Genomic DNA, 17,893 nt, shown 5'->3' on the forward strand with positions numbered 1-17,893 from the left:
ATCGTCCATCTAACTGGAACTTCCTTTACCTTTATATTGGAGGGTTCAGTGGCCCTCAACTCTTCTGTACAATCTTTCTTGAGAATATCGAACGCATTCTCACTGGCAATATTTATCTCAGGTAAAAATCTGCCTGAGTGTTATTTTCAAAGAGCAGCTCGATCCCCTAACCCTGGGGGCACTAGATAAAATCTGGACACCAGGTTTAAGAGGGAGCTAGAGAAACAAATGAAGAATTTTTCCTGCAAAACTTCAAAGAATTTTGACAGGGACTTGACCCAGCTTACCCCTCCAAACTAACAGGGTGACATGGGCAATTTTTACAAACATATAATTAAACTTAGATGTATCAGAGCTCTGTCGTGTCGTTTTGGGGCGCCATGCATCCACATGTAAGGTGAATGAAACCGTATGTTACTTCAACTCAGAGGTGGATCCAGGATTTTTCGAAGGGGGTTCCACATATGCGAAGCTAGCCTCCTTTTAAATAAATATACCGTTCTTGGTAATAAGAATATTGAAGCCTTTTTAATTGCGAAAATATTTCTGACTAAATGATGATTTTATTATTAATGGAAATTAAGCTGCGGTGTGTGGTACATATGCTGTAATTACGCTGTCCTTCATCTCCTGCGTTAGTCTACATTTTGCTGGGAATTTTAAAAATCTGTGCGTACAATTTTTAAAGGTCTGGTTACGCCCCTGAAATGTACAGCTTTAATTTTATTTAAAACCACATTATACCACAGGAATTTTATGTTAGAATTTGATATTCAAAACAATATATATGTATTTCTTGATTTTTGCCTTTGAAGGAAGTTTTTCTCTCTTTTTTCTTTCTTTGATTTTTCTGATCAAAAAACATTTTATCAAACATTGATAAACCAAATAAAATCACCATCTATAGCTGTTACAAAGGGTTTGCTAATATCACTGAGTGGTACCATTTCGTTTCCCTGGAATTTATTTTTTGAAAAAAAGAAATCCAGTTCTTTCTGAGGTGGGGAAAAAATATCTAACAAGACCCACACTGTTTCACAATGTCTGTATAAGTCTGACAGCCTTCCAAAGTGAATTACTCCTCCTCTGCTGTAGCTATGTACAGTTGGAGTTCTTGTGTAAATACTAAATGTCAAAACCTTTTAATAAAGAAAAATTGTGAAAATGTATGCTACATTTCCCCTGCTTTAGAAATTATCTGAGATAGTATCTGATTCACCCTTTAGATATATATCAAAATCAAAGAAAGAGAAAAGAAAGAAAGGAAGACTTCCTTCAAAACAACATTAAAAGTATGCTGCACTAGTACTTCCACAACCAAGTCTTTCCTTGCTTTAGAAATTATCTGAGACAGTATCTGAATCACCCTTATCAATTAGGCAATTAGCACTTACTTGCCAAGAGACCACCCTTTGCTACTCACACAATGGCCCTCTACTTGATTGTTATCTTCACCTGTCTGGCTGGAGAGTAAGTCCAAGTTTGGTCTGAATGTGTGTGGGGAGATAATTGCTTTGCCACTTCAGTTGAATTTAGACCAATTATAGTCTTACTCACTGCAGTTTAAGTTTGTTTTTAGTCTTAAGACTAAATTAAGAGTCCCTCCTTAATTTTTAAGACCGGTTCAGTCTAGTGTTAGACTGAAATTGCACTTTAAGATCAAATCAGGCCCACTAGTGAAAATATTCAAAAATTAAAATAGCAATTGGAGTAATGTTATCATCTACAAACATAAGTATCTAAAATATCTCCAATGTAAAAACTGAATCACATTACTATTTTGTTATACGAAAGTTAAATGTATAACACTTGAAAAAATACAACTCCACATCATAAAACTTTAGTCATTGTGGTACATTCATTACTTGGTTCTTTAAAAAATATGTACATATACCAACACCTGCAAAACCTTGCATCTATCTGTAAATTGTACCTTTGTATCCCCAGGTGATGAAATGTGTACATAATATGAATATCAACATTTTAAGTTGACAATTTCAAATGGTAAATATAACTACTCTGTCTTTTATCCTAACAATGATGAGCCCTTATTTGTTAAAATGTAAACAAAATGTTTTTTTTTTCTATTCACAGAAAATAAACATACATGCCATTCATTAAAATTAGACTGGAAAGACTAAGCAGTGTATGAATGTCTGTATTCATTCTGATACATGTTAGCAAGTGTCCATGCAGTCAATTTCTTTTTTTCTTAGTAGCTGATGATGCAGTTTCTGTAATATTTCTCTTCCTGTTTTTCCCACCATCTGAGATCTCTGGTTTTATGGCAAATGTGAGACATAATTAAGGCAAAATGCTGATGACAAACTTCTAAATATATTTCCAGTATTTAAATAAATCAATTTGCACTTCATATCTTTTTAATCCACAATATTTGTTTACAGTATTCAATGAATTATCAAATGTTAAATTAACCTTACTGGTTTGTGTGGACAGTTGCTGAGAAGAGAAGAATGTTCTAATAATTTACAGCAGAATCACTAAGAAATTCATCCAAAAGAAGCATTAAATACAATAAAAGGATATGAATCGACGTCAATCTTCTGCTGTAGAAGGCCAGTCAGAAGAAACTCTGGGCTTACACAAGGGATTCCCATATCACTAACGGCTTTGAAGTTCTTTGTTTCTTCATTCTCCCCAACTATGACAAAAATGTTATCCCCCACTTTCTTTGGCATTGTGGCCAAATACTGCCCTCCTGCACACTTGACTATCTCTGGAAAAGGAAAACTGCTAGGTTAATAATTTTACTTCAATTACCCTCTGATGAGATATTTACTTGATTGTTGTTTTTGACATGCAGTTACATGTCAAACAGATAGACAAGGTGTTCATACCATGCTGACCTATAATTACAATCATGAATGCTCCAAGCATAAACTTTTTTTTACATCACTTTAGCAACTGATCCTAGACTATAAATATCAGTAAATAGTAAAATGTTACTTTTTGCCACCACTATTACAGGTGTTTTTGTTTTGTATTTGCATAATTAAACCTGTATTATCTGACAACATTGTAGCATTTACGAACTTGCAAGTTCATACACAGTAGACGTAGAGAAGACCCAGACACTGTGGTAAAAGTCAGATACATCACTCCTCAGCAAGGTTCACATGACATCCTCTAGTTTTTAAACTGGTAACAATTACATGCATTTCACTGACTTGAGGTATCTCTATCACTTATTCTAAGATAAGAAACAAAATAGGATCATGTTTTTCTTCTTTATCTCTGCATTCCATACCTTTGATATCAGCAGGTGGCGGTGCTGTCGACTTAGTTGCATGAATCTTACACCCAGTCAATAAAGGACGCATGGCAGCTTTCTGAATGGAATCCCTAAGGTTGAACTTAAACTTCTGTTCTGCTGCTCCATCCTTTACCAGAAAAGGGTGGGCATCTGAAAGACAGCATCAATGGGATTCAAATAAAGGAAAATTTTATAGGGCAGCCATTTTCCAAACAAATTTCATGTTTAAATTTGTAATATTCAGATAAATGTCTACTGCTTACTTTCAACTGTCAGCTAACTTTATTTAGCAGCTCTGCATAGTTCAGAATTATTCAGAACCTTATTGCCATGTCACCATTATAGAGTCCATTTACCAATAAATGTATGTGCATCTTTGCATCTGTCAATCCACTCAATGGACACAATGGGGATCCCTCTGCCCAAGGCACACAAGAATTTCAGTGTTCTTCTTACCTATCAATAATATTGTTTCTATAATGGCATAAGAACATATTTGCCCCCCAAATTTCTTTAAATCTCAAGATACCCCCCTCCCCAATTATGACATATCATGACCAAAATGACTTCTCAAATTACTGCATTTTTGGGCATTTAAAAAATTAAAATTTAACTGCTGGCAGTTTTTTTAGTAGGCTGCATGTCATAGAAAATTTAAATATGTATATCTGCAAGCATTTCTTGGAACTTGTTCTCCACCAACCATTTTCAAGACTGACCTACTGAATTTGTATGAAGTTAGTCACCACTCCTCAACTGTCACAGTTAACTGTAATCTTTTATAAAATCATGAATAAGCCACAACTTACTTTGTCTGTGACAAGGTGTGTGCAATCCTGAATGGAATGGACTAACTCCCCACCAAGGTTTTTGATAGTCTAAAATAGAAATCTTATCATATTGGACACAGGTTTTTTATTCCTTGTCGCTTAAATGTAGCAGTCTCTTCAAACTAGATGGCTCACATAATTTTTCTTATCTTTATCAGAAAAACCACAGAATAAGAATAAAAGATTACTAAAAAAAAAGAAATAACAATACTGAACTCACCTTACTTCCATCTTCATCAAGCACTCCAGTAAACATAATCTTTGGCTTGGTAAATGTTCTATGTCTGAGACTGGGAGATTCAATGGTCTGGGAGGTATCATGCTCTCTAGCTGGCGTTCCAAGGGAAGTTCTTTTGTTTCTTTTAGAACCAGTATCTCGGGAATCATTCTTAGAAAGGCAAAATTTGAGTATACTGTAATTTTGTGAATCTAGTAAGTTGATTTAAAAACAACCCCAAACAAAGTGTCAAAGCTGTGGATAATAAATACAGTGTTTAATACTGGACAATCTTATTTCTTAAAAATAATCAAATTCAATATATTAATGAGGCAAAGATCAGAAGAAGCCTCGCCTGTTTCACTAATATTCAAGATATTTAGTGGCCCACGTCATAAGTTTTTCACTTACACTTGACTGACTGTCAGAGGACAGGTCTCTTTTCTTCCTGCCAACTCTCTCTGGTTCAATCAAAATTGATTCTTCTGATTTATTCCGGGCTGAGGCCCTTTGCCCCCTTGTAGTTTGCACTGGAATCTCTTCAGGTTTGACAAAGCCCTCTTTTTTCTGTTCTACCTTGGCAGACGCCTGCCTGCTACGGGCACTTCTAGTAGCTGCTGGGGTTTCATCATTTACTGCAGGTTCAATAGTCATATTATCTCTACCTGCTGATTTTTGTTTTGTCCTACTTTTTCTCACCGTTTTTGATGTTTGATTTTCTGTAATATGGGTGTCCCTCTTGTTAGGAGAAGGCCCTTTCAACTGTTCATCTTTGTTCTCTTCTGAAACATTTATACTGGCTACACAGCTTTGTCTTTGTCTCTTGTTCCTGCCTCCTGTCCTTGTTGATGTCTCAGGTGCTGCAATACTAATAGATGTCAGTTTACTCTCACTTTCTTTTTGTTTTATATCTGCAGCCTTCTTTGGCCTCTCTGCTGAATCATTTTCTTGCTTCTCCTTGCTAGAATGACCCCTACTGGATCTTCTTACAGAAGATGATAGTTCATCAGACACCTCTGAAGCATTGTCTGTTCTATCTGAATCTTGTTCATCTGTATTTCTGTTTGTCCCCAAGCTTCTTGATCTTCTGGTACTTGACTGAGGCTTTTCCACATGGTCTGCTTTTTCCACCTTACTTTTCTGTTCTTTCTGTTTTACTGCTGTCCTGCTTTGGGCCCCTCTGGTTCTAGTTGGAAGCTCCGTTTCTGAATTTGTTCCACTACTTGCCACTACTTCATCATTCTGTTGAGATCTTAAGGCCTTTGTTTTTGACTTAGAACTATGGAGATCTTCCAAATTCTTGTTTTCATTTTCAGTCTGAATTGGGGATGCTAAACTTCTTTTACCTCTATTTTTTCTCCCTTTAGATGTATTGCCGTCTTCTGCATTTCCTTTACTATTGTTCTCCTCTCCATTAGTCTCATCCTTGAAAGTTAAACTTTTCTTACCTCCTGTTTTCTTTTCTAATTGTTTAACATTTTGTTCTGAATTTAATGTTTTGTCCTCTTCTTCAACTATGGGCTGCTTCTTAAATGTGAGACTTTTTCTAACTCTAGATTTCTTTCCATCTGTCAAATTAGCTTCTTCTGAATTTCTTTCCTTATTTGGTTGAATACCACTCCTTCTTGTTCTAGAACTTCTGACTTTGGACTCCGAAGCCTTTTCTTTAGAAACCTGTGTTACATACTCTGTTTTTGGACCACCTTTTTCCACTGCAATTTGGGCTAAGTCCTCATCCACATCAGTCTGTAAAGAACTTTCGTTTTTGTGTTCTTTTGAGTAATCACTTGATAAATTCGCATTTTGTTCAAAATCACTCTTTCCAACACTCTTTCTCCCAGGGTTAACCCTGCTTTTTCCTTGAATTTCTGTTTCTTCATTTGGTTGAACTGATTTCAAAGTTACCTTATCTTGCTTTCCTTTGACATTTACTTGAGATGTACATATTTCCGTTCCAGCATCAGCCTCTTTTCTGTTACGAACACTTGATCTTTTTTCCCTTCCACTATTTTTTTGAGTAATTGAGACATCATTACTATCAAATGGCTTTTTCTCAATCTTTTGTCTGGTACTTTTTCTTCTTCCTGGTTGTTCACTCCCCTCTGATGTACTTTCATCCTCTTCCAGTTTATTTAATGGGGACTTAGACCTTCTTCCTTGACTTCTTCCTTCAACAGAAGCTGCTGAACACCTAACTGATTCCTGAACTGCAATAACTGGGGACATAAAATCAGACTCCTCTTTTGTCTCATCTAGATCATTTGATGAGGATTCTCCCTTTAATGGGGTTTGCATATCTTTCTCTGCAACTCCCTCAGGTTTTGAAACAGACTCTGAAAACGAGGAGGCTATGTTTTAATCAGCATTAGAATGTCTGCCCGAGGGTCCGTTTGTCAGTGGGCAATAAATCTCAAAAAGTTTTTGCACAAATTTTGATGACATTTTCCAGACAGATAGTTACAAGCTCATGAAGGAAAAAGTGATAATAATTTCAACTGAATCTCATTCTCCTCATAGATTAATTTAACAATTTCTATTGCCTAGATGGAGCTTAACACTTGGGAGTGCTCTTTACATACCTATTTTGTTTTTTTCTCCATGCAGTGAATTGTTGGTGGGTATTGGGATAATAGAATGGAGGAGCGTCTCATCATCAGATTCATCACTTTCAGGAATCTTCTAAAAATGCAAAAAAGTGAAACAAAAGTTTTTGTTTAAGATAAATTTCCATTGAATGTTTTAGTTGGTTTATAAGTAGCAGCATGTAAATTACACTTGTAAGCAAAGAAATTATCTTAACTGTGACAACTATACAATTCTAATATATATTCAATGCAACTGTGTAAATGATTGATGTTTTAACATAAAAATCTTCATATTAAACATGATTTGGTGTTCAGTAAACTATCATAAGACTGGAAAGAAAGCATGAAAGAGGCTCAGAATACTTTATGCCATGTAGCAGTCAATGTCCATGTTATGTAGCTTCACACAAAAATACACTAATTATGCTAAAGTGACTGCAGATAGGAAATACCTACTTCTTCTTGGAGTCCATATGCCTGAGTAGCTTCTAGCTCAACCCTCTTGATTTCATCTGACTTATCAGTCCCTTTTGCAAGATCATAACCCTGAATTTCTGCACAGCCATGATCCTGTGTTCCTTCTACTGTTATAGGTTGTGTAGAATCATCAGATTCGCTAGGATGTGAATCTTCTACTCCATAACTTTGTGTTGCCTCACTGGCGCCATACACTTGTGTGGGCTCTATATCTTCATAGGCAACAGTTTCTTCCAAAGAAGCATTGTCAGAAGTATTCCTGTCTGCACATACCTCATTTTTTTCAGGGGTGCCACTTACAGGAGAGGTTTTACCATTGGAATTTGTGCAACTTGTGTGTGTTCCTGTGTCCTTTATTTCATCAGATTTAGGTTGTAAGGTGATCCCATAAGCTTGGGTAGGTTCCAAAGCTTCAGCATCATCAACCTCGTATGGCTGCGTGGCATCTGCATCATCTGTGTAGCCATTTCCACTCATGGCAGAACTACCATTTAGATTCTTTTTTCCAAGAGAAAACACCTCAATATTACCCTCACCAACAACCTGAGTAGGTGAACATGCACTGTACTCTTGGGTTGCGTCAACAAAATATGGCTGTGTCTCACCAGTAGCCTCAGCATCATCGACCGGTTTTGAAGCCATTTTGGAGTAGATTTCAGGACTGTTACTATCTGCCAAAGTTGGTGCTGTCATGTCAGCAAATGCTCGAGTTTCTTGATTGCTGATTCCATCTTCGCCTGGACTCTGTGGTACTAGTCGGTTCAAAGCAGGCTTACCTGCAGCAGCACTGGAATGAACTGGACTTTTCTCAAAGCTGCTTGTTACTGCCAGGGTGCTAAAAGAGTTATCTGATTGGGCTGTTTCTTCTGAATGGTTGGTTTCTTCGAGTCTCATATGATCTTTTCCAATATTTGCACCATCTTTGTTATGATCTTGTGGGTAAAGTCTTTTCAGGGTTGGAGCACCTCTGGCTAGGTGTACCTGATCAGGACTTTTAACCGGGCTAGCAGACACAGGCAGGGTGCTGGCATCTGATTCTGTGCCTTCTTCTGTTGTGTACATTTGTGTAGGCTGTTCATCAAAGGAAACACTAAGCTTTTTCCCTTTACCTCTGTGCACTGAAACACTTCTATCATCACTTGAATCAGAGGTAAAAGAAGACATTCTGGTAGATTCTGCCTTTGCCTGAATTCCTTCCACAAAAGTTTGTGTGTTATCTACATCATAAACCATAGTAGGTTCATCATGGATATCCCTTCTTTTTGACGAACTTAAATCCTGACAAATGCTGTCTTTAACATCTTCCTCAAACAACTGAGTGGCACTGGGAGCTTTATGCACACTGACTAAGTCTTTCTTGTCCTCTCCATCAGGGAAAGCTTGCGTTGCTGCCTCAAATACATATGACCTGTTGTCATCTGATTCCTCTGTCAAAGATAAACAATAGGAGAATACCTGCTTCAGTTTTTTGGGTGTGACAGATCATTTAATGTCTGGGGTTCTTCTACACATTTAGATTGTACACGATTACATTGCATTACTTTACTCATACCTTAATTTGTCTCACACAATTAGACAAACTTGTTGAAGTAGTAGCTGGCCTAATACTATTTTTAACTCTTAATATTAAATTATTTAAGGCTAGATTCAAATAAACCATTCAGAAAGCACTGTACATGTTAACAAAAAACAAAATTTTGTTCTGTATTTTGCAAAGCTTGTTATATTTGCAAAAGTATCAGAAAAGCTGACATGACTATGACTGATGTCAGTTCAATAAAATTCTTTAAATATTGGGAAATAATGTAATCTAAAAAGGGTCTCACCATCTACATCACTCTCTTCTACAAATTCTGCACCAAACACTCCTGGTTGAGAGGCAGACTTCGAAATTTCCAACTCGGATTCTCCAACATCTGTAAACATTTCTTTAAAATCATAACAACTAAAACTTCTTGAATCAGAAAGATACATTACAAAGTATGATAGCCTATGCTTTCTTACTTCTACCACTGAAAGATGCCATTGATAGCATGTGACTGAAAAAGATCAATAATCTTAAATACTTACATTCTTCATAGAGGAGCGTTTGCTGGATTTCCAAAGGTTTGTTTACCATGTTATCTTGAAAATATAAATGAAAACATTCCTTAAAATAAAAGGCATAATACAGTTTAGCAGTGCATAATTTCATCAAGCTCTATTAGGACTAGTGGTACACTATAAAGGGTGTTGTGAGGAATTATTAAAAAGATGTTTACCACAATTTAATTCTTTCCCATATCTTTATATCCAAAAAGACTGAGAAATATTTTCTCTTCATACCTGGTTTACTGGCAAAAGGAGTTTCTGCAACTGCATTGTTGTTTCCTTGCAAAATTTTCATTTGATCTAAAAGTAAACAATAATGAATTATTCCACTAACTTGGTATATCAACTTGTCACAATTGATGCACTTCTGCTGTCACTCATATAAGAGTTGTTTATTTTGAATACATTTGTGCGTGTGTGTCACATAAGACATTTACTGACTCATTAATTCTGATAACTAACCTTTGCCATCCTCAGCATCACTTTGGTCTGACTCTGCAACTAAAACTTTCTCTTCTTCTTGTACCTGATTCAAAGGGAATAAAATATACCAATCTATGTGTCTAATTTAGGTTGACCTGGTAGCAGTGTATAAAATAACTACTTAACCCCTTAAAGTAATGCAAATGTAGCTTGATGAAAACACATGTAACATTAAACCTTGTGCAGCAAACTTAATATTACATTAATATTAGAGACTATTCCCAGAGACTATTGTACTAACTTTGGATTGAGGGGGTTCTCGCTTAATTGCAATTAACTTGGGCGGCTTAGATGTCTGTCACACCTACTGAGGCTGTTAGGGGTATTTAAGTATCGTTTAGCAGCTTTAGTGGGCGTCCCAGACGTCTAAGCAGCTTGGGCTGAAAGCAATTTAGCGAGGGACCCCGTGGAGATGGAGCGATCCTGTTAGATCGATCTACACATACATAACTTATATCCCTATGCAGAAAAATTAGATACAAGTTAAACCACCTATTACCCAACTAGCCACTATCACTGTGTAGTTAGAAACATAAACCAGATGATACAATAACATTCAAACCTGCTTATCGAAAAAACCAATCCTCTGGCAAAGATTACAGCGGACTCAAACTGAGATGCATCTGCATAATCAGATACATAGGTAAACAAATAATAACATGCATAATATGCCTGAAGAAAAGCAAACCTTTACCCATGCATCGTATCATTTTACTTACCTGTGTTGGTGGAAGTACGTCACTGCTATTATCATCTTCATCAGTCTCCAGCGTCAGTGGTTTCTGTAGATTTCCTCTGCTCCAGTCTCCACCTCCAGCCTCTTTCAGTGTAAACATAGATTCTGAGCCAGTTTCCGATCCTGACTCATCTCCAGCTTTAGCCTCCATTGATATAAAATGACTTGAGATCTAAAATGAACACATATTTAAAGACAAACTTCTATACAATCATATTGACATGGCACGAATTGGCAAACAGCCAGATCTGCAGTTGGTGTAATTAAAGCAAATTTGGTGTTATCAAATGTCTTCGAAAAAAATTCAAATATTTTAACTAGTTATAAATGATGACATAATTAATAAAAAAAACTTTTCACCAACATTTTTGTTATATATCCATAAAACAATAGCATGAGAGAATATAGTTTTGAAATTTAAGAGGAGGTTAACTTTTACAGTACAAAAGATTTTTATTTGGAAATAAGTGTTTGAATGACAAGAAACCTCTTTGGCTTACTTCAGCTTTCTTCAGCTCTTCTGCAATGTAGTACACACAGTCTACATCAGCTAAAGTTAATTTATCTTCATGCCCAATGTCATATCGTACCTCTGGACAAAGTAGCCTCTAAAACAATCATCAAGAAGTCACTCTATCATAAAGGGCATACAAATGATAAAGCATTAAGTTAAACATACTTATAAGGCAATTGCAATTAAAAGAAATATTTTTGCTATACAATCAATTTCCTTCTTTGGCAACACAAACTGTTTTAATCAAATGTTTGCCCTCTTGACTTCACCTATTTTTATGGCATACAAGGCATGTTTAACCCTTTTTTTTAAATCCCAGAAATTGCATGTACATTATATTTCCCCTTTATTACCAAGGTACAACATATCCAAAACTGGATGCTCTATAAATCCAATTTCCAAGTTCCTAAGTTCTTATTCTTACCATTACAAGTGATATTTACAACAAGGGTTTTTCCCAGGATTTGTTCCCAAAATTAACACCTGTAATTTCCTACAAAATTTCAGGGACCCCAAGTATGCCTAAAGCCATCATATTTCAAAAAAAATCCATAACCCATCCAGCTGATTTTGAAAATATAGGTTGTCCAGTGATGCTGGTGGCCATCCAAATGACGGCAGGACAGTTCCCTGGGAAAACTATTGTTTGCAACTCTAAATCTCTATTTTGGGAGTGCCTCACAAATTAGAAACTTGAAACTCAAAGATTTGTATATGGATTTCATTCTGCATATAGTTTAAGATATGGTATATTTAAGTGAAAAAGGAGAGAGGCTCAGAGCGTCGACATTTTCAAAATTAAATTACTGTCTTATGTTCATTGTTTCACATCTCATACTCACAGAACCCTTTCTAGTTTTATTCACGCTGCCTTTGTCATAGATCATGTGGGACAATCCTCTAACTTCAATACAGGCATGCTGCTTGGATAAAGCCTGAAAGACATTTCATCAAGAAATTAAAATTAGTAGCCAATATAACTTTAATTATAATAACTCTCTTATAATTGCAATTGCTAATTACACCCAAGTGAGTTTTTTTCTGAAATACAAACTTGAAATTTTCTTGCAACATGGTATAATATTTTAGGAGGCTGCAGGGGAGATTTCTATAAAGGATCGATGTGAAAGAATGAAAACATGCATGCAGTGCAAAAAAAAAAGAGACTAAAATCTTACCTTAATTGGTATGTGAATGTTACATTTGTCTGATTGTCTTCCAATCACATTATCCCCTAAAAAGAACATATGCAAACATGTCACAGCACAAGTAAAACAAGGCAGCAAAGCTGTCAAATGTACAGACAAAAAACAGAAAATAAAGATGCAAAATAGGTCATTTTGTCAATTTTGATGCAATAATAAATAATGCTTATAATAGCACTGTCAGTCAACACTGAATTCTAATCATGCACAACAGGTACCATGGTCAATAACAGGAGCGAACCCAGAGATATTTTCTGATAGTATTCCAAAGTATCTATGTTGATTCATCCCCCATTTTTATGGTCTTCCAACAGAAAAAAAATAGATACCAGTCAATATAAACTTAATAACCTGACCGTCTTCCGGAAGACCCAGAAGATGGTCTCAATCCACCTCTTCAATAAGATTACAGTTTCAGGATCATGAGAGTTCAAATTCACATGATGAAAGTCTCAATTTTTGAAAAATGATGACAGTGCATAAAATAATATTACATAATGTTTAAAGACATAAAAAACAATACAACTGCTTACGTGGAAATAAAGACAAGACAGCACGGTTCTGAAATGTTTTTTTCCCCATTTTTAACAATTTTTTAACATAAAACAAAATAAACAGTTTACTGCCATTTTTATATGATCAACTAAGAAAATTGATGAGATGGGAAAAATATCAATAGAACAGTCTTAAATGTCCAATTTCCTCCATTCTGAGATTCTGAACATAGTGAATGATTAAATCTGACAAACTGCAATGATATGAGTTTATTTCCATTTTTGACACTTTTTTACACAATACATGATAACAAGTTTACCATCATTTTTACTAAATCAACTAACAATGTTGTAAAGATGCAGGAAATGTCAAACAAACGCTTTTACGTATCTTAGAGCGCATTCTCAACGAATTAAGCCAGGCTTTACAAAGCCGGTGACCTAAAAATGGCGGACGTACATGAAAGAAAAACCGCCTAATCTTTTAATAGTCTCTCCGCCTCTCACACGCCTCCCCACACATCGTCCCTGCGGGGTACAGTAATTAAATCTCGGCTCCGAACATTAATATTTCCGTGAATATCTCTGGTGATATTTTCTCCGTAGATAGTCGATTCATTGCTGCTCTACGGGCCAAATTATTCCTTTTTCGTCTCTGTTTTCAAAGATAATAGAACAGAAGAGCTTTTTTCCTTCGATCGCCTTCAGCTGCCATGCTTTCTTCACCACGAGTTTAACTGATGAGCATGCGCACTTAATATTTCTCAGGTAGCTTCCGCATGGCGAACGGAGACGCGATTTAATTACTGTTCCCCGCAGGGACGACGTGTGGGGAGGCATGTGAGAGGCGGAGAGACTATTAAAAGATTAGGCGGTTTTTCTTTCATGTACCTCCGCCATTTTTAGGTCACCGGCTTTGTAAAGCCTGGCTTAATTCGTTGAGAATGCGCTCTTATTAGTTTAATAATGAGACTGTTAACATGCCTAAGAAATGAATCTGAGGAAATGTGAAAAAACAGAATACCTTCAAAAATATTGGCACGATTATGCTGGTTTACGAAATCAACATGCATTTTAGCAAAACTGACCACTCCTATGACTTTCATGACAATTGGCCCATCTGTTTTTCTTATATTGTGTTTACAGTGTTGCATATATGCTGAAAAGTGTAAAAAACAGCATAACTACTAAAATAAGAAGTTTACCATCATTTTTACATAATCAACTAACAATGTTGTAAAGATGCAGGAAATGTCAAACAAACACTTTTACGAATCTTATTAGTTAAATAATGAGACTGTTAACATGCCTAAGAATTGAATCTGAGGAAACGTGAAAAAACTGCACAACTTATAAAATAATGGCCCGATTATGCTGATTTTCAAACTTGACCTGCGTTTTAGTAAGATTAATTACTCCTGTGAGTTTAAATGACAATTGGCCTATCTGTTTTTCTTATATTGTGTTTACAGTGTTGCATATATGCTAAAAAGTGAAAAAACAGCATAACTACTAAAATAGTAGCCCGATCGTGCCGATTTTCGAACTTGACCTGCGTTTTAGTAAGATTGATTGCTCCTGTGAGTTTCATGACAACAGGCCTATCGGTTTTCCTTGAAATGTGTTAACAGTGTTGTATATATGCTGAAAAGTGAAAAAACAGCATAACTTCTACAATAATGGCTCGATCATGCTGATTTTCGAACTTGACCTGGGTTTTATGAATATTCATCAGCTCTGTAAATATAAAGCCAAAAAGTAAAACTTTCTTCCACTTATCGTGTTAACGCTGAAAGTGCACGGCGCCGGCATCGGCGACGGCATCGGCGACGGCGACGACGGCGACGACAGACGCAGGTGATGGCAATATGTACAGACACATCTGTGTCTGTACATAAAAATCTCTGAATAAATAAATAAGTCAAACAAACTTTTTTTGGTATATGTTAAAAGAATAAAACATAAGCTGTACTGAGCTTTTACGTGGATTTCAATGAAACAACTTAAAGAATAAAATTAAAATGTGATAAACAGTGTGACAAAACAACCGTTTTGTCAGAAGGGCTAAACATAAACATGCCCACTATTTTGACTCTCTTTGGCTAACCAAATCTGACATTTTTAGAAAAAAAACAGTTTTAGATCAAAGACAACAGTATGACAGAATGAATCCTTCACCTTCATATACTGGAAAACTTGTTTCTGGAAACCCCTTTTGACAAAACACCTTCAAATATCCAACCTGTTAAAGCAGAAAAGATTGAATGCAATAAATGTATACCTAAAACGCAACATTCTTATACTTTAGAATAAAGGAAAGTAACCTGACTTCAGGAGACATGTTATCTGATTATTTAATTTCAACAATAAAGGTGATATTAAAACAATAAGTAAAAGCCAGGTGGAGGATTAATGGCTTTATCTTCAGATAATAATAAAGATTCTATGGTTAAAGTCATAATAACTCTTCGTTTTGGCCAAAAATACGATTTTCCTGGAAAAAACGGCAATTTTCCCGTACTTACCAATGGTCAACGACCCCATTCCTGCATTCAAAGTTAATCCAGGGTTTTTTTCCTAAACGTACGGTTTTTTGTTAAAATCTCTTAAGAGATTTTAACTGACGGAGCCCTCTCGTATCGAGCAATAGTTTCTAGTGACCTACTTAAAACCGCGGGAAAAGCAGACAACAACACTATATAACAATATTATAAGATTCATAAGATATATTCGTCTTTTTTGCTCAAAATGCATTTATATCTACAATGTGTGCAATTCTGGGCTTTTCGTTATCCGACGCACTGTAAAAAACTCGCAACTTACGTCTGAGGGTTTCCCGCCATGTTATTTTGGTCTCGAATGAACGCGAGAATCCGCGTGACACCATTACGTCATTAGCAACGGATGCACTTGTCGACCGCGAATAAAGCATCGAAAGCCCAAGTGACAAGCACAGATTTTAGTTTTACTACAATAACAGTCGTTTTAGTGGGAAAATGCAACAGAATATATTTCCAGGCGTTGTTTACAATGTATTTCTTGCGGAATTTTGAATCTCAAAGGAAGAGTTATTATTGCTTTAACATATAAATAATAAACATGATAAAAAATTGAACTATATGACAAATCAACAACTGGGCAGCATTAAAATTTTAATCAGCTTTGGTTGCATTTATGCAGGGTTGGAGAAAAATTCTTAGTCTGCAGTTCAAAAAGCTTAATTTTACAGCTTATGGGCTCTTTTCCCATACGTCAACTTCAAGTTAATACAGTTGGTGCAGAGAACCATCTTCATTTTCATAAATCAATAACAACATATTAATTATAAAAAGCAAGCAGAAACTTACAACTTTCTGTTGGCCAAAACCATCTGCTTCATCATCCGTTTCATCAAATTCTTCATTTAATGGCAATACCTGTGTCTGATCAAAGTCCATCTTTTTCATTCTACAAGCAATAAAACAAAAGCAGAAAATTTAACTCAAAAGTCTAACTTTAAATCAGCAATTTAAATAAAAATGCATGTTAAATTACATGTTAAAATTACTGAGATTACTGAGATATGTATTTTCAAAACACCAAAATTATGTTAAATCACTCATTTCATGTATAATACTCTTTAACAAGGGTCATTTGTTAACACTTCCAACATAAGCATACAAGATTCAACAGAATATTTGTATCTGATGAAAATGGCATTTCAGAATACGAGACTCAGGTCTTCCATGTAGAAAATGCATGAAATGTGCTACTGCACATGCAAGAATGCTGCTTTGCATGCTTATTATGTCGACTTCATGGAAAGCTATTGTTGTAAGATACTAATATTATTTATTGCCTGAGCATAATTCCAGATCTCTGTGACTTAATAGGCCTTTTGTATTACATTATATTCAATATTGGACAATGTATAAGAATCTGATCATAGATTGGGGTTCATTAAAAAAACATAAATACTGCAGCAAGGCAATTGTTAGATTTTTTAAAGTCTCACTGCTGGCAAAAATCGGATTATCCTCACTTTTTCAGCATTGTGCTGCTTATTAAGTTGAAAGATTAATTAAGGTGCAGGGAAATTATGGCAGATGTCATTATTTTGTCCAGTCATTTATAACTACATGTACTAGTAAAGTATCTAATTAAAAAAGGAATAAAACATCAAACCCAAGTGTTGGGACGATTCATGCAACAATTTATGAGTAGGAAAAAATTGCTCTTTACCCCAGGAAAATTTATTTTTGGGGAAAAATCCCATGGAACTCTGGCATCTATCCATCCATCTGGAAGAGTTTCAAGCACTAATAGCTTTCACCTTGTGCTAATTGCTTTCTCTCAGATTCTAGCATGATCAGTTAATGCAAAAATAGTGATTATGAGAGCCAGAAGCCAAAAACTAGGACTAGGTCTGGTTATATTGCCAAATTTATGACAAGCAAATTGGGTAAAGAAAGCAATGAAATTTAAAGGACAAAAACAACCCTCCATGTACCAAACTTATCCAACAATATCCAGAACGTGTATTTTACCTTGTATACCTTGGCCTGCTACATTAAGGACGTATTCATAAAATCTTGCGTTAACCTTTTGAATGCAGTGTGAAACCTCAACTTGCTGAAGACTCACAAAAGGGTCAGCCCAATGAAAGGGTGGTCAAGAAACTACATTTACCCATTCTTCATGGTAATACGAATAGAAAGTCTCACAATAATTACAATAATACCGACTAACCAGTATGGAATGCAGTCATCGGGTCGTTATACCATTGTAGATGTGTACCAGGACATTAGATATATGTACAAATGTATTAACCAGTTACCCGCAACCTTCCCAATTGAAATGAACAAGAACGTTACTTTACATGCGGAACAAAATATTCAATATTCCGAGAAATTAGGATTAAAAAAACTCAAAAGTCTTCCCTAAAACACTAGCTTGATAAAATCTAGTTTTAGTATCATTCTGATATTATATAACTCCATCTGCTCAT

The 17,893-nt window shown here is 35.6% G+C and overlaps 1 protein-coding gene across 2 annotated transcripts; it reads right to left on the reverse strand.

The window, feature by feature from the left end:
• Positions 1 to 1,954: 1,954 nt before the first annotated feature.
• On the reverse strand, positions 1,955 to 17,777 carry LOC106163544 (uncharacterized). 2 transcript variants are annotated; one of them, XM_087004314.1, is made up of 20 exons: positions 17,635 to 17,777; positions 16,254 to 16,353; positions 15,085 to 15,148; positions 12,386 to 12,441; positions 12,050 to 12,142; positions 11,194 to 11,301; positions 10,677 to 10,865; positions 9,937 to 10,000; positions 9,709 to 9,774; positions 9,454 to 9,507; positions 9,210 to 9,299; positions 7,363 to 8,810; positions 6,901 to 7,000; positions 4,733 to 6,654; positions 4,325 to 4,492; positions 4,084 to 4,152; positions 3,631 to 3,730; positions 3,269 to 3,424; positions 2,546 to 2,737; positions 1,955 to 2,291 (listed from the first exon to the last, which is right to left on the reverse strand). In XM_087004314.1, exons 2-20 carry the CDS (start codon positions 16,350 to 16,352, stop codon positions 2,197 to 2,199), a joined length of 5,133 nt encoding a protein of 1,710 aa, XP_086860440.1. In that variant the 5' UTR covers position 16,353; positions 17,635 to 17,777; the 3' UTR covers positions 1,955 to 2,196. The 2 variants fall into 2 exon arrangements, with proteins under 2 accessions (XP_086860440.1, XP_086860447.1); XM_087004321.1 differs by lacking the exon at positions 17,635 to 17,777 and adding an exon at positions 17,433 to 17,574.
• Positions 17,778 to 17,893: the final 116 nt, after the last annotated feature.

The sequence above is a fragment of the Lingula anatina genome, chromosome 1 (genome assembly GCF_051362555.1).
Source record: "Lingula anatina isolate TDL-2025a chromosome 1, LinAna3.0, whole genome shotgun sequence".
In the NCBI taxonomy this organism is placed as follows: domain Eukaryota; kingdom Metazoa; phylum Brachiopoda; class Lingulata; order Lingulida; family Lingulidae; genus Lingula; species Lingula anatina.

What these genes read in the sequence shown, in the direction of transcription:
- LOC106163544 (XM_087004314.1), bottom strand. Translation starts at nt 16,352, where the DNA reads ATGAAAAAGATGGACTTTGATCAGACACAGGTATTGCCATTAAATGAA. An exon ending in ACGTACTTCCACCAACACAG is followed by an intron (nt 10,001 to 10,676) that starts GTAAGTAAAATG and finishes CCTTTGAATCAG; the next exon opens with GTACAAGAAGAAGAGAAAGT. An exon ending in CATATGGACTCCAAGAAGAA is followed by an intron (nt 7,001 to 7,362) that starts GTAGGTATTTCC and finishes TTGCATTTTTAG; the next exon opens with AAGATTCCTGAAAGTGATGA.